At 50.1% G+C, this 15967-nt stretch overlaps 1 protein-coding gene and 1 long non-coding RNA gene across 2 annotated transcripts in view; one reads left to right on the top strand and one right to left on the bottom strand.

The window, feature by feature from the left end:
* Nucleotides 1-15967, top strand: part of LOC135412593 (uncharacterized) — a 227612-nt gene that overhangs the window by 178702 nt on the left and 32943 nt on the right. The window lies entirely within an intron of this gene.
* The window catches only part of ANTXR2 (ANTXR cell adhesion molecule 2), a 79533-nt gene continuing 73901 nt past the window's right edge, over nucleotides 10336-15967 (bottom strand). Inside the window, exon 17 of the mRNA XM_064651315.1 lies at nucleotides 10336-12156. Coding sequence (XP_064507385.1) covers nucleotides 12118-12156 — 39 coding nt within the window. The 3' untranslated portion in view covers nucleotides 10336-12117. The remainder of the gene's footprint in view (nucleotides 12157-15967) is intronic.

Raw genomic sequence — 15967 nt, 5'->3', positions numbered from 1 at the left:
CCTAACCATCTGCTCTGGCTCCCATCCCAAACTCAGTTTTTAAGTTGGGCACAGTTAGCGTGGTTTTGCCTTGTGACAGAGAACATCTCTGGGGAGAGGAGGGAAGGAGAAGTGGCTCCTGATCTCATCTCAGGGATCAATCATTGCAGGGATACTGCACTCGAACTCACCAGGTTTTCATTGTCATGTAGGTGGTTGGGCTGAGCTTTGGCAAAAGTGCCTAAAGGAACTTCTTTCTCTCTGGAATAATGGGATTAATGCTTTTAACAGCAATGTGTTACTTGTAGGTGTAAAAGCACTTGGTTTGGCTGTGGAGTCTCTGTGCTTCGAGGGCGTTCGATCTCAGCGAGGTTCATCCCCAACCTGTGTGTGCTGTAATGCAGCTCTGGGTCGTTACAGAGCCTTCCTGTGGAGTGAAGCCAGTTGGTTTTAAGAGGTGTTGTTAATGCAGTGAAAATCAGGGCATTTGGGAGCTACTGCATCGCCACAGATGGGACATACATCTTGTAAACTATAAATTTTTAAAAATTATTTAGCATCTCCGTTGCTGTGTTGGCCATGTGGCAGCGAGCATGGGATAATTCCACAGCTTTCATTAGAGCACACAGTCATCAAACATTTAAAGTCCACAGGCGATGTTTGCAGGAACTATTATAATAATTAGGAAAGGAGAATGGGTTTAATAAGAGTTGTACACAGTGGTTGCCAGCCAGACCCTGTCCCTCCCTGCAGACCCATCTGCGTGGCACATCTGGGCATGTGGAGCAGGGAGCAGCATGTTCCGTCCCGGCTGCCCTGACCAGGAGGGAAGTTGTGGGTGTCTGCGGTCACTCTGGGACACAGCGGTGACAAACTCGAGGAGGACAAATCTGTACAAAACACAAAAAGGCTCATCCATACCCTTCCAGTAGACACTTGTGCCCAGCCTCCTGGCAGCTGTCACTGGGTGCTCCGGGCTCAGGGGCACAGAGCCCTGCAGGCACAAAGGGATGTCCCCATGAGGGAAGACCCGCAGCTGGAGCTGGCAGCCGGTGGCCTCACCCTCCCCAGGGACCTGGGCACAGAGTGCTCGAGCCAGATTCTTGTTGTCAGGCACTGTCATCCCTCTGGGACCTGGCAGATACAGCACCGTAGGGTTTTGGTGCATTTGAACTGTCCAAGTGAGACATGGGAAGTTAAAATCGTGAACTCTTACTTTAAACTTACAGTGGCTGCTCTGATGTACGGTAATGGTGCAGAGCAGTGCAATCTCTCAGAGCAGCTGCTCCTTGCAGGGGTACAACGTGCTGTGTGGAAGGAAGCTCTGGCAGCTGGAAATCCAGTCGGGCCGTGTTGATCGTGAGTGTCTTCTAAGTGATGAGAAGTTACAGCCCCAAATTACACACAGAGGATTCTCTTATTCTGGAGAGAAGATTCCCATGACTGTGGTTTGATATTCCATGAACAGCAGCCGTGGTCTGGAGTGCTTCCCTTCTGTGTAGAGCAGTGTGGGGTGCTTGGCTGCTCTGGTCCCCATTCCCTGTCCTGCTCTCTGCAGTCCTTTGGAATTCCCCTGGTGATGAGCAGTGGCTTTGTTCAAGGTGATGGAGGTACTTGTGTTTTTACTAAGGAAAAGAGCAAAATAAAGATAAGGTGGAGGGGAAAGAGATTCCAGTGCTCTTAGTAAGCTGTTGAATAAGTTGCTGCTTGCTGCAGCTGCATTGTTTGTCCTGCCAGGTGTTAAATAGGCTTTGCTCGAGTCAGAAGGTCCATTATGTCATTCCATGCTCAGTGCAAGTTCAACCTCTTGAGGAAGCAGCCAAGGTACTGGGCTGGGGGCCATGGGTGGGCTGGCTGCAGGCACCTCTGGGCTGGCTAATCCCCAACCAGGAGAGACTTCCAGTGCAGGCAGTGCTTCCAGCTGGGCTCTCCCTTGTCCCCATGAGCAGACCCCTCTCTGGGCCGGGGACACAAACAACAGCTATGGTGACCTGCCTGTCACCAGCTGCCTTCCGGACAGGCCCCAGCAGGGTCTGCACCGGGGAGCTCTACTGGAGCCACACCCCGAGGTGCACAGCCAGGCAGGGGGGCACCCTGGCATGGGGGGAGGCATCTCCTCCTTGGCTTTGAGCTGCTAAGGGCTCCTCACTGGGCCTGGCAGCCTGGCTCCAGATACCAGGTGGTCTCCCCCGCTCCCGGCCCTCTCCACGGCACGGGCTGGGTGCCGAGTCCCATGGAAGGGTGAGCACCCTGATAGGAGCAGGCACCACACCAGATCCCCTCTGCGTGTGCCCCCGCACCCTGGCTCCCCAGCCTGGTGTGGGGCTGTTGGCCACTGACCTAAATTGAGGCTGAGCAAGGAGAGCAGCTGCCCCACCGCTGCTGCTCTGTTTTCAGCACGGATCGAGCCTCCCTAATCCCCTCGGATTTTGTATCTACCAAAACAGCTTGGGCCCATCAGTAAATTGTGGTGGCATATGGTCCAGGTTTATGAGTAATCTGGCACACGCTGAAGGCAAGGAGGACGTCATCCTTCAGCAAATACAGAAAATATTGTGGGGCTTTTTTTTACGACTGTATTCAATATAGTTGATGAGAAAGCTGTGAGAAATGTTTACCTTTGAAGCCAGTCCTGTTTCAACTTCAGCTGCTGGAAGAAGCCGCTGCCTAATGGGAAACAAATGGAAATAACAGGGGAGTCTCATTGGTCCTGCAAAGATTTTGTCACTTAAACTGACCCTGTGGGGTGTGTGTAGAGCTGGAGGGGGAGGCAGGCAGCTGGTGCCATCAGTCACCCTGGATACAGCGAGTGCCACATCAGCCGCTTGGAAAAGTCCTCATCACCTCTGTATGGGCGAAGAAGTTCCTCTAGCTGGGGTGTTTAGCAGAGGCACAGGCTCATTCCTGAAGAGAAGAGGGAAGTGCAGTTTGGGTTGCTCTGGGAGAAGGAGCCTGACCTTGTTCGGAGGTGGCAGCAGGTGTCCTGGTTCAGTGTCTGGATATTCTGTGAGGGTGCAGAAAACACCTCCCAGTATCAATGTACTTAGCATTGGCTTTGTTGGAGCAACTCACCTGAGAGGTTTCCAGGTCTTGGTCAAGGAACCCTCCCTCCATGCAGTCCTGTCCTGGCAGGGAGATAAAGCTGCAAGCGGTTCAAGCTGTGCCAGCCCACATGACGGCCCTTCTGGAAGGGCTGGGGCCATCCCTGGGCTCAGCCCACGTCCCCAGGAGACATCTGCTTCAGAACTGGGGCGTCACGGGGAGCAGGAGGACAAGGGAATGGAAGGAGCTGTGTTGGGTAAAATGCTGCAGCAGCATTGGCAGAGCTTTCCTTTGGCTCTTGATTTCTCTTTGTGGCTCTGACCAGTGACACTGCTTTTCCCTTCAGCTGGGATGCAGAGCTGATGGCTGTTCTCTCCTCCCCTCTCAGCTGCTGTGGGCTCTGGAGCCCCATTCCACAGAGGGCTTGAACTTCCTTTCACTCTTCCCAAAACTCATGTTTCCTCAGTGTGTTTGAGAGCCCAGCTACAGGAACTTCGCTCTCTCCCAGCCTCCCCACACTGTGTAATGCTTTGGCAACACTGAATGTTTTCTTTGGTTGCATAGACATGGCAGTGACATCCGAGGCAGAGATCATCTCCGAGGGGAAGTGCACGTGTCCTTTCCCGTGACCTGTTCAACAGCATGGAGAAGGAGAACATGGCTGGCTCCAAGTGCCACCCTTCTCCTGCTGCTGAATTCCACCTGGAATCACCCCAGACTTCAAGGAAACTTTCGCCTCTTTAATCCAAGAAAGGGCCTCAAGCAGTTCACAAATAGCTTAAACCTTGGGTTTTTAAAACTTTAAACAGAGCCTTTGGGATTGTATTTGTTCAAATCTTATGTATCTTGGTGGCTCAGATTTTTAGCTCTTTGCCACACCTTTGAAGCAACACACTGTGCAGTTTAAAAGACTGCTTTGCTTTTAAAGTGGGAACTGATTTTTTTAAGGCTGGAGATTGTAGGTTTTCTGACTTTCTTTTGCATAGCCCAATTTTGCATGCTGGAAACTAAAGAAAATACATTGAAAAGCTGGGATCCAGAGCGTGTGATCGCAGCAGCGAGGTGGGGCAGGGTGCAGTGTCCTGGTAGGCACCAGCAGCCCCTCGTGGGTCTGCCATTGTTGAGGGAAGTTGCTGGAGCTCCAAGCCAGGAGCTGAAGTTTCCTGCAGTTCCTGGAAAGCCAAGGGCATCTGCTCACAGTTCTTATTTTAAGTGTGTGTTGACAGGATCTTCACATGCTCCATTCTTTGTTGTCAATGCTGTGTGTACTTGGATGGATCAGGGACGTCCCCCTCGTCCTACTGGGCTACCCTGGCACAGCCAGGGCCCTGCCCAGTGACAGGGGCATCTTGGGGGGTCCCTGCCTGCCCCCGGAACACCAAGGCACATGTCACACCTCAGGCACTTCCCACCTGGCAAACGGGCACCACGCTGTGTCTCCTCGTGCTGCCGCTGCTGTGAGGGAGGGCATGGCTCTGGGAAAATCTGCTGGGATTTTCCAAGGCAGCCTAGGGGACAGCTGAGCCCCAGGTGTGCAGTGGAGCTGTGCTCTTCAGCTATCTGTGCAACTGCTCTGTTTTCATATGGATGGGACATCACTGGGGGATCTTTGCAGCCGTGATGACAAGATGTCTCAGGTGTTTCTTCCCTGGGATGGGGCAGTGGGTGGTGGTGACATGGAGTCTGTATTTGCACCCATGCACACGGCATGACCTGGTGTCTTGCTGCTTCTGCAGGACATGTGCTGGGCCCTGGGAACGGAAGGAGTTAAACTGCTTCCAAATTGGCCTCTTCATGCTAATAAAGTACCTTGGAGCTGGTCCAGCAGGCAGACACCTGGGTATTATCCGAGCATCTGACACCCCTAGAGAACCAGAGCCTTGATGAGCTTTATACACTCGCAGAATTCTTGCAGAAGAAAGGAGGCTTTCCATAGAAAATGGATTTTCAGGGCCAGCTGAAGGACATGATGTTCAAGATCATTGCTTTAAAATAATTTCAGTTGCATTTAATGTGAAGCAAAGAAGAAAAGAAAACCCAAGACAGTGAAAGGACAATTAATTCTGAGTTGGAGCTGCAATTTGGAAGGGCTGTATTGTGAAGTGACCCTTTACCAACTGATACCTGAACTGGCTTTTCTCAGAGAGGCCTTTGCAGTGAAATGTCGTGTTGTTTTACTGTTATACCGTATGTTTATTCTTCCCTGGCCTTACAGAGTGACCTTGGATTCCAGCCTTGCCTAGAAGGGCCCAGTGTCATGAGGGTTTTCCACAGGGAGCCCTGGCATGGGCTGAGCTGAGCAGAGCCCTCCAGAGCCAGTCCTCCTTTCAGCACGGCGCTGGCCGTCCCCGGGCACATCCCACCCGTACTTCTGTCCTGCTTTGTCCCTCCTTCTCCCCAAATCACCACAGCTTGCACCCTTGCCAAGATAAGTTTTGCAGAACTCCTCTCTGGACCATGGAGCAGGCACAGTGTCCTCACTCCCAGGGTCTCACCCCACAGAGCTCTAAGTGAACTCGGGTCAGTGGATCACCCTCTCTGCTCCAACCTCCTCTCCCTGCTGTGTTTCCTCCATTCCTAGCACATGTTCTACTGGATTTATCCAGAAGCTTAGAGATGCTTTTTATGAGGAGCTGTTCCAGGGACCGAAGCCTGTACAGAATATGATATTTATTACTGGGCAATTCCAATGTAATTTGAAAAATATCTATTTCTGGCCTACTTGCTTTTCCTCAGCTTACAGAGAAACCACATAAAAAGCATTGAGGCCAGAGCTCTAATGAGATTCACATTTTGGACATCAGATTAGTACAATAATGCATTTCACACTGTTGTTTCCTAATTTGCCTAATCAGATAAAGGGAGATGAAGCATCCTGGAGCCCAGCCTCCCCGTTCCAACAAGGCAGTGCTGAACCCATCACTTGTGTGCTGCAATTAGTGTTCCCTGCACAGGTTGGTCAGCACTCGAAATGGAATCAGCGTCTCGCAGCTCTGTCAATAGGCACCGTCCATCCCTGGGCTGGCAGTGCCCCAGCAGCTGTCCTGAGGATCCACACAGTGCATGGAGAGCTGGAGAGGCCTTGGGAAGGAGGGAAGGCTCTGGGGCCACTGCAGTCTGTGCCACCGGGGCGGGGTCTCAAGCAGGCGGGTTCTGTGCTGTGGTAAATCCTTGCTCCAGCGCCACAGTCAGAGCAGTCAGGTCTCCCTGTGCCCCCAAAGACTGTCCAGGGCAGTGAGAGTATCGCTGGGGGTTGGGCAGGTGTCAGGGCCAAGGTGCGACTTGTGTCACTGCTAAAGCAAGGGGGGTGGTCAGGGAGGAATCTCTCCATGGCTGGGTCTTGTGTGTCATCCTGGAATACACTGGAGTTGTGCTCCGGTTACGTCCATGTCCCTGAAGGCAGCGTAGAAGCAGTGTGATGTTGGGAACAGCTTTTCCTAACTGTCCTGCTGAGCAGTGCTGCAGGGAGCTGGACAATTTTGGGTACTGCCCAATCCACCACACAGAACAAGGCAGTTCCACTTACAGCAACTGGGTGCTGAGATCTGGGACCCCTCTACTGGCTGTGGAGCTCATCTGGAAACCCCACAAACACTGCAGGATTGGTGCACTGCAGATGCTTTTCTCTGACAGTGTGTTAGAGAATTGAACAGAATGGGAAATGGTGTTTTTAAAGGAAATCCAACCAACGGGGTTAGGCTTGGGGTTTTACTGTAATTCACTGTGAGTCAGGAACAGCATTTCAGTGCTGGTGACATCAGAGTAGACCTAAGAGTTTTGCTAAAAACCTCCAAAGTATAATACCATGTTTGAGTTCTGTTACCCAGGAGATTTGTCCTGGATTTGGTTCTGCTGTAAAGCACATCCAGCTATGCAGAGGGGATCTTCGCCTCCAAAGGCGCATTCGTTCCCAGACCCACTGCGGAGATGTTGGTGTGGTTTGTTGTGGTGGGCCCCTGTGCCCTCCTGGCACATCCCAGAGCTCCCCAGAAGGCAGCAGCCACAGGCCCCAGCTGAGCATGCCTTTGATTTCCAGTTTGAGAAAATAAGCTCATTTACAAAATCAGGCAGAACAAGCAAATGAAAAAAATAAGTGTGAATTAAATAATACAATTTTGGTGCAAACATGGAAATAAATTTCCATAGGCTGCAGAGCCATCCTTGTAACACAGGAAGAACCGTTTCAAGTTCACTGCCAAAAACCAAAAAATCACTAAGTAAAGGCAGCTTCTTGTATCCAAAATCCTTCATTATATTAAAAAAATTATTGCAGCACAAAATTTACAAGTGCATCACAGGACCCACTTGCGCTGTTAAACAGATGGCACCTACACAGGACCCAAAAATATATAACAATTTTAATTGAGCCAATGCAAAACAGATTTGTGAAATAAAATAGTACATGCCAGGTCTAATAAAGCCCTCCCTAGAAATGGTGACATTAATTTTGTAATGGCACAAGAGGTACTCGGAAGCTGCTCATTAGCAAATGTGCCGCTGTGGCCTCTGAAGTCCCTGCTCGGCACGTTTTCCCTGCTCTGCCTGTTCCTGGGAGCTCTGTGCCAGCTCTTTGGCCACCTGAGGCCGTGTGCCTGGTGTCCTGGTCAGGGGCAGCTCTGTGGGCCGGAGCTCTGGCTCTTGGCTTGGGACAACAGCCAAACCCACCTCTTTGGCAGTCAGGTCTGGGACACTGTTCTGGCTACAACTGAGCTTGGCATCCACAGCAGGTGACCTGGTTACCTGTGCCCATCCTGCTGAGGGTGTGGATTTTAGATGGCTGGGTGGGGGGGTCGGAGCCAGGTCCTGCCTCCCAGTACTGCACAGCTGAGCTTCTAGAATTTCCCTCAGCGGCTCCTCTGGCAAGGGAGTAGTTCCCTGAGCTGAACTCTGAAGGCGGGTGGGGATGGCACCTTCAGTGCTTCCCAGTGAACTGGGAAAACGTCCTGTCCTGCAGCAGAGCAGGGCTTCTGTAGTCAGGAGGCAGCAGTCAATGACATGGGATCAAATGGGGATTTTTCCCACCTGGAAAAAACCCTCATTGATAGCACTGGTTTTGTTCACCCTTCCGTGCAGCCTGAATTGTGACCAATAAAAGTGTTGGAAAGGGAGGTTTGGTCTAAAATGACAGAACACAGAATTCCCAAGTCCTTTACCTTGTGCAGGGGAAAAACCTAAAACCTCCCCTAATTAGAACTGCCACTTTTTTTTTTTTTTTTTGCTGGAGTATATCAGTATACCAGCTTGATTTGAACTGGAAGGGGGTACGTTAAAGGTATCAACAGAGTTTTGCAGAGGCCAGGTATCTGAGTCCTGGGAGTCTGTCAGAATCCCAGGAAAGGGATGCGACCATGACCTGCATCAGGTGCCGTGTACTGAGAGGGGTCAAAGATAACCTTTTCTTTGCCCTTAAACCCCAGCCCCAGCACCCCCAGGAGTGGGGCTGCACCCATGTGTGGGAGCAGTCCTGTGTGATGAGGGCGAGTGAACAGTGTGTAAAATGAACTGCAGGGTGTGAAGTGCAGAGTTGTGGTGTTGCATTAGGGACAATCAGAAGAAGACATATGTAGCACAGTCATTTCCTGCAGGAAAAATCCCAACCAGAATTTATACTGGCCAGCCCAGGCTGTCCTGCAGTGCCTATGGCTCAGGGTGAGCCTGCGTTAGGGTTAGGAATTCCCTTCCATTTCCCCTGGGATCAGCCTGACCCAGCTCTCCAGTTGTACCCGGCACATTCATGCCCAATGTGCTGTAGTTCTCGTTTAATCAAAAAACTGAAAGGGAACATGAAAAAATTCATTTTTATTTCTTACTAACTGCAGCCAAGTAATTTCTGCTATTATCAAAATATATAAAATAAACCCAGCCTTGCTGTATTGAGGATCTTGTTGTTCCCATGAGTCCTGCCTTGCATCGTTGGTGAGAGGGTGCCCTCAGGGCTGCCTGGTGGCATTGCTGGACTTTTTGTACACGACTCCTCAGGGAAAAAAGTATCTCACCCACTTGCTGTCCTTGCTGGTGATGCTCTGGTAGGTGGAGAGATGTGTGATCTGTTGGCCAGTGGGTTCATACGTGCCCTAGGTAGAACATTGGCTGGTTTGCTCCCAGGCCCATCTACTTTTGCAAGACACTGTTTCTGTTCTCATGCAGCCTAAAAGTGGTGCCAACAGTGCTACTGAGACATGGTCTGTTTGTAAGGAGATACCAAGCTTTGATAGTGTGCAAGGAACATACTCTGGTAAACCTCCCACTCGCGGTTCTCAGGCATTCTGAGCCCTCCTGCCAAGGTAGTCTCACTTGTGTCATTTAATCAGTGGATTTTAAAGTATAATTAATTATCACCCTTCGCCTCTTGCCCCCCAAATTCTTTGTGACGGTTATTCCACACTGTGTAATAAGGAAACTCTCAGGTATTATCTGCTGTGAAATGCCAAGTGCAATGTGCTGTGATACTATGCCAATTAAAAGGGAAAATCCATGTAGAGACCCGAAATCCCGTTTTGCTTGGTATCAACCATTCTGTGAAGAACTGCTCATTCCACAGTTTTGGATGAACATGAATAGACAGAGAGGACAAAAGATGATGAGTGGATTTCTATTTCTGTGGCTATGTTGGTTAAAAATATTTTTTGAGAGGCAGCAGATACATGAGGGAAAAAACCCCCTCTTCATCTGCATGTTCTGTTACCAATGCAGCTCAGAATGCGAGCGGACGCTCCAGCAGTACCTTGGAATGTGTCGTGTGTACGTGGAAAATGGAGGATAAGGAAGAGGGAGCTGAGTGTCTTAACTTGGCATCTGCTGAGCTCTGCGCTTCTGCCTGTAGCACCTCAGCACCGTGGGGAGCAGTGCAGGACCTCACCTGTGTCCTGCCACACCTGCCTAGTGTTGGCTCTTGGTCTGGCCTTAGGCTGGACAGCGCCTGGACAGAGGTTTAATCAGGGGCTCCAACTAAGCCAAGGGCTTGGGGGTTGGGAGCTGTGGGCTCAAGCGTCCCCAGCCCAGGGCCAGTGGCACCCAAGCTGCAGTTCCACAAGGTAGGGCAGTGCCAGGGCATCCCTGCGGGCACTCAGTGGTTCTGGTTGCATGGCTGATGCCCCGTACGGCATGAGCCGGTGTCCAACAGGGTCTCCATGGCTGGGGGCAGTCGGGATCCCTGGGCGTGGCCGTGGTGGCCTTCCTGCCGTGCCACTCAGGGCCAGGGGCTGGGGGCAGCCTCTGGAGTCTGGTACCGTGGGTGACTGTGTAGCTGGAAAATGAAGGTCTGAGCTGTGCAGACCCAGGAGGTTACAGGGGAAGAGAAGAAGGAAATAATGATTGAAACTCAGATAATAATTTTATTTATAGTCTAATGTGCAGACATGGTTGTTGCTGATGAGGCTACCAGTGACATAAATAAACTCAAGCAGAAGATGTAAGCGAGTGGATATACGTAAAGGCTTCTTTGGGCAGTGCCACGGATTTGGATATGGACCAAGAGAATTATTTCTGTCCCTTGCGATTCCAATGAAGAGCACAAAGGAGATAATTAGCCCAGGATGCTCCGCATTGCTCTTTCCATCTTGCGCACACTCATGCCCACCAAATGTGAAATGTTCGCCTTTTCCCCTCCAACATGATGGTTGTTGAACTTATTTTTAGTGTCATTTGATAAGCCTCCCTGCTCGCAGAGAGACATCCCACTGACCCAGCCACTGGTCATTGTCTATACCAGTTCCCATCAAAGCGGGCGCGCTTTGTCAGGTTTCGACTCGAATATCCATTCTGCCTCTGAAGTACAGTATCGAAAGTGACTGGATCATTTGAGCCTTTTTCTTCAGCTGCTCCCTCCTTCCTCCCCCACAGTGTTTCCGCTCACGCTAACATAATTTGGCATCGTCGACGTGACACGACACTGGTTTTTCTAAAAAATTATAATACATACATTGTCGATGTTTTGTGATGGCCGGCACTCCCATAAATTTAATTTCCAAATTGATGGCAGGAGGTCTTTCCCACTGCGGAATCGTACCCAATGCTTGGCGCCGCCTTCACCGCCGAGGAACACACATACAGTAATAGGTCATTCAATGTCAAAAGGCATAAAAAAGATGAGCAAAATCTTCACAGGCTGCTGCTTGCTGTTGCCTTTAATTATATTAATTAAACTTTGAAATTCTCATGCAAAGAGAGTTGCTGGCTTGTGACGCTGAAAAGCCCTTGGAGATTTGCGGGGGGAAAAAACCCTGAGATACCAGCTTAGTGGCTACTGCTTTTTTTAATCTAAAAAAAATACACAAGCCTACGACTGCTAGGTATGTTTATAGATGATGATGTTTTATGCACTACTGAACTGTGAATGCAGGAAAGGGGAAAAAACCACCAGCCACAGTGTCAAGGTCTTGAAGCATCAGTCCCTCCAACTCAGCTCCAGATCTCTACTTACAGGCTGTCTTCCCGTGGAATAACGCTCTAGTAATTCCTTCCTGTCCCGGGTGCATAATGAGAGAAAGGTGTCTTCAAAAACTAAAGGGCAAAGTCTTGCTCGCCACCGATACCTCGAGGCATCCTGTCTACATTTTGTCATGCGTGTGCACTTTTCAGTGTTAGAGTGACAAGATTTCCAGTCAGAAGGTTCCCGTAAGGCACGACGGAGGAGCTGGCGAGGGTTGGGGATCTGACATGGCTCTGAGGCACTCGGCTCTGCGCCTGCTTAGCCTGGTGGGAATTGTTATCCTGCGCCTGTGGCGAGTAGTCCCTGTGTAAATACCACGTGCCTCCGCCGCAGCTGAGGAACGCTGCGTCTCCGCTACAAGCACATTGCGTCCTGAGAATCTGTAATCCTTAAAAAAACAGCAAATAACAAAAATAGAAAAGCATTCTCATCTTTGGTGTCTGCGCTGTCCTTTGGTGTTGCACGGAGCGAGGCACACGCGGCAGCACTGCCCGGCAGAGCACCGGCGTGTGGGCGGCACGCAGGAGCCGGAGCAGGGATGCAGGAACCTGCGGAGCTCGGGCTGGATGATGGTCCAAGGGATGCGAGGAAGGGCTCGGTTCTCTCGGCTGGGTAGGACAGTGGCAATGTGGCTGTCTCTCCTCCTGGTATCCGCTTCTCCTCCTCTACTGAGAGGGAACTCGGGTGAAGTTGATACAGCGGCCCTGGGGAAGAGAGAAGCTGTTACTGGCAGAGTAGCACACACAGTGAGGCTGCTGCATGCTAGGAGGAGGCTGTAATTGAAATTCAGATGTTTGAGAAAATAACAAGCCCATGAAAACCTTTTAAGAATTAATGGAAATTATCCAGAGTGAGGCACCACATTTGCCTTACAAATGCAGCTGTAGGCAAATGCGAGGACATGGGCGACACATTTTGACACTCCCATGTCTTCTGTGAGCATAATTCACAAATTCTGGGTAACTGCACTGAGCAAACCCGAACCCATCTGACCGTGGGAAGGGAAGAGCATGGGGGAGGCAAATCCTGCCCCCTGGATGCCCCCCAAGCCAGGTCCTCACACGGTGAGCATGGATAGATGTGACTGTTAGTTAGTGGAGCTGCTGATGATCTGAAACTGCATTTTATTAGGAATAGCCCCAGCTCTGCATCTGTAAACTCTGTCCTTAAGGGCTGTAAATCTCTGTGCACAGAAGGAAAAGGGGTTTCTCATGCCATACCTCAGCAGATACCATTTGCCCATCAAGGGGCCCAGGTGAATCCTGACAGCTTTTGGTGTTGCTGAATGAAACATTCACTAGCATAAGTCATGAGCCCTTTTTATCCATTTGGAGCTTACTTAAATGCCCAAACTCCCAACGGATCATGGAGCATTGGAGTAGGATGTGCTCCCACACAGCAGCTCCCTGGCACAGCAGCGATCCCTTCCCTTTTGTCCTGGGCATGTGTCAAGGATGGTGCCCTGTGACGGTGCTGGGTTTGGAGCAGGCAGCAGTGCTTGTGCTCTGAATCCTTATTTCTGCTTCAAGATGTATGGCTGGGGGAAAACTGCTGCTTTCTTGTGAAACCTGGGAGATTCTGGGCCGGGCTTCGTATTCCTTTCATTTATTTAGTTTGATCAACAGTTTTACTGGGTAACAAGGAGGGTGACAGCACACAGGTATATGGCATGGCTCCACCAGGTCTCCACTGGCACAAATGGAACATCAAGGGTTTCCTGATGCTTTCCTAATGGTTGTGTTTCTGTTTAAGGAATATAAAACTGGCGGATGAACGGGGACAGGAATTGTAAGAACTTCTGGCTGCCACCATCTGTGTTGTAAATGCAGAAGAGGTGCAGAGAGAAAAATCAGGGAATCCTTTAGGTTGGGAAAGTCTTCCAGGGTCACCTAGTTCAGCCATTCCCCCAGCACTGCCAAGGCCACCACTAAACCATGTCCCCAAGAGCCACATCCACATGACTTTTAAAACCCTCCAGGGATGGGGACTCCACCACGGGGGTCTGACCCCCTTTCCATGAATACACTGTTCTAGTATCCAACCTGAACCTCCCCTGGCATAGCATGAGGCCATTTCCTCTTGTCCTGTCGCTTGTTCCCTGGGAGCCCGGCTCCCCCCTGGCCACAACCTCGTGTCAGGGAGTTGTTGATCAACCAGGAGCACAAAGAGGTTCCTTTAAAGGCAAAGGATAATAGGCCTGGCATCTTTATGTGCCTTTCCATGGGCTTCTTCTGATGGTTATTGGGTTGGGTTTTTTTAAATAAGCATATCAAATGAACTCTGTGATAGAAGCAAAGTATTTCTGGAGCTCAAAGTCCTGAAATGCTGTGAATTCAAGCACTTGTGATGACAGAGCTGATGTCAAAGAGCCACTGACAGCAAGGTGTTCACAGCCAAGGTAATGCCACAACAGCAAAATAAGACTGCAAAACATCAGCAGGAAGCAGGGAATGGGGAATTGCAGTAGTTCTCAGTGATGTAATTAATATTGCAATTTACCCAGCCATGCAGTATTTCTGCTGTTGTCTGTAGCTTTCTCACTGCTCTTTAAAGACAATTACCAGTGCATGAATTTAGATGAAGTTTGGGCTGGCTGGGAGGGTTTTTCCTGCCAGAACGAGTTCCAGGCAGAGGGAGAGAGAGGAGAGCCTTAAATGAACAGTGCCTGTTCTGGTTCCCCACTAATTCCCCATGTCTCTGCCCTCAGCCCCCTTACTCCAGGACTCATGGGGAAGGGAGGAGAGAAAGAAGGAATGTGGTCAGGCAGACCCCTAATTGTGTAAGAGGCAGGGAAAACCCCCTGAGCTGGGGAACCTCAAAGCCCTAAGAAATAACAGATCCCCAAACACTATCAGTGTCAGTAACAGGTAATAACAAATACTCAGTCATTTTAAGTGGGAATTTCAACCATGTGCATTCTAGATGGACAAACTGAGGCCAGCAGGAGAGAAAAGACTGGTGTTCACTTGTTAGGGATTTATCACTCCAGATCAACAGGAACTGCAGGTTTTATTAGAAACGCGGGCTGGGTGTGATGTGACCAGCATCACTGTCTTCTGCAAGCTGGTGTGGAGAAGAAACTGCATACTCATGTAAGTCCTTCCTCTAAAGGCATCCAAAACCACCCATGCAGCAATATCCGTGTCATTATTGAGACCAGCTTTTAGAAACAGAATATTAATTTTTTCTTCTGATTAATCTGATCTTTAGAGACAGAACTATTTATTAAGTGGAAGCACTATTTACCAAACAATAGTTTAATAAGTCTGGTTTTGGCCTTTACAATTGAAACCTGTGTGTTCATGTAACCAATTCCACCGGTGCATTCCCATGCTAGTGGGACTGCCATGATCCCCCAGTGTGGTGGTTACTGTTACCCTCGTGTCCCTGTGCTCAATTAAACCATCAATCCAACCAATTTGAGTTCAGACGTACCATGCCTTGTAAATCACTGGATCATAAACCTTAACAATACCAACATGTAGTCAGTATGAAATTGCACTAAATTAGTGGTTTAGGACTCGAGTAATTAAAAAATGAGTTATGCAGGCATTCTGTGATCTTTGTAGGGAATATGAGAGCCGTCTCCATGCACCAGATCTAGTAGGAAAAAATCCACCCTTAAATGCTCACAGATGCACCACAGGTGCTGCAGGGTCAGAATGTGGCGGGTGTTTAACAAAGTAAAAGAGGAAAGAGATCTATGGCTGGCAAGGGGGTTTTACCTAAGAAGGAATTCTTTCATATTACATCAAAGCCATTCGTTAAAACTGTTGAGTTTTTTTTCTGAATCTAAGCTATGGGATGAGCAAGGCAGAGTCCTCGTAGGGCACAGAATCTCAAGGAGTGGGTGCTCACACCCCACCCCAGGTTAGAGCCTCAGCTGGCAATGCCCAAAACGAAAGGCACCAAGAGGCGGCTGCAGGAGCAGCTGTGTGTCCCTCTCTGATCCTATACAGCTCCGTGGAGCAGTGCTGGAAGCACATGGGGCAGGAGGGATCCCTTTGGGATGGTGCCCGCTCTGAGCCTGGAGCTCAGAGGCAGGTGTGACGAGCGCCTTGGGGTGTCTGTGTGTGCGAGCAGCCCTGTGTCACTGTCCCACGATCCCAGTGGGCATGGGGACACGGCACAGGCTCCTCTGGAGCCCAGCCTGCCTCCTGCCCAGCCAGGCTGCCCTGCACGCCCCTTTAGTATTCCTCAGGAACTCAGCAAGGGCAGGCAAAGCAGGCTGGATCTGGGATGGGATGTGACCACAGCCAGCATCCAGGCTGAGCTGCTCCACCTGGTCTCAGGTACTTGTCCTTGTGTGTGGATTCCTATAACATGCTGCGTAGTAGTATCCATGAAAAATGTTCCCTTGGGCACTGCTGAGGTGTTCAGCATCCGGCTCAGGACTAAGAACAACTGCTTTTCCCAGAGGAGCACTTACTTTGGAACTGGGCATGTGGACGTGTCGGCACAGTTGCTCCAGCACACCACACCTCAAGAGTGCATGTCACCAGTGCTGTAGCCCTG

Source organism: Pseudopipra pipra, chromosome 4 (genome assembly GCF_036250125.1).
Source record: "Pseudopipra pipra isolate bDixPip1 chromosome 4, bDixPip1.hap1, whole genome shotgun sequence".
NCBI lineage: Eukaryota > Metazoa > Chordata > Aves > Passeriformes > Pipridae > Pseudopipra > Pseudopipra pipra.
This window is presented reverse-complemented; position numbering and strand designations above follow the sequence as displayed.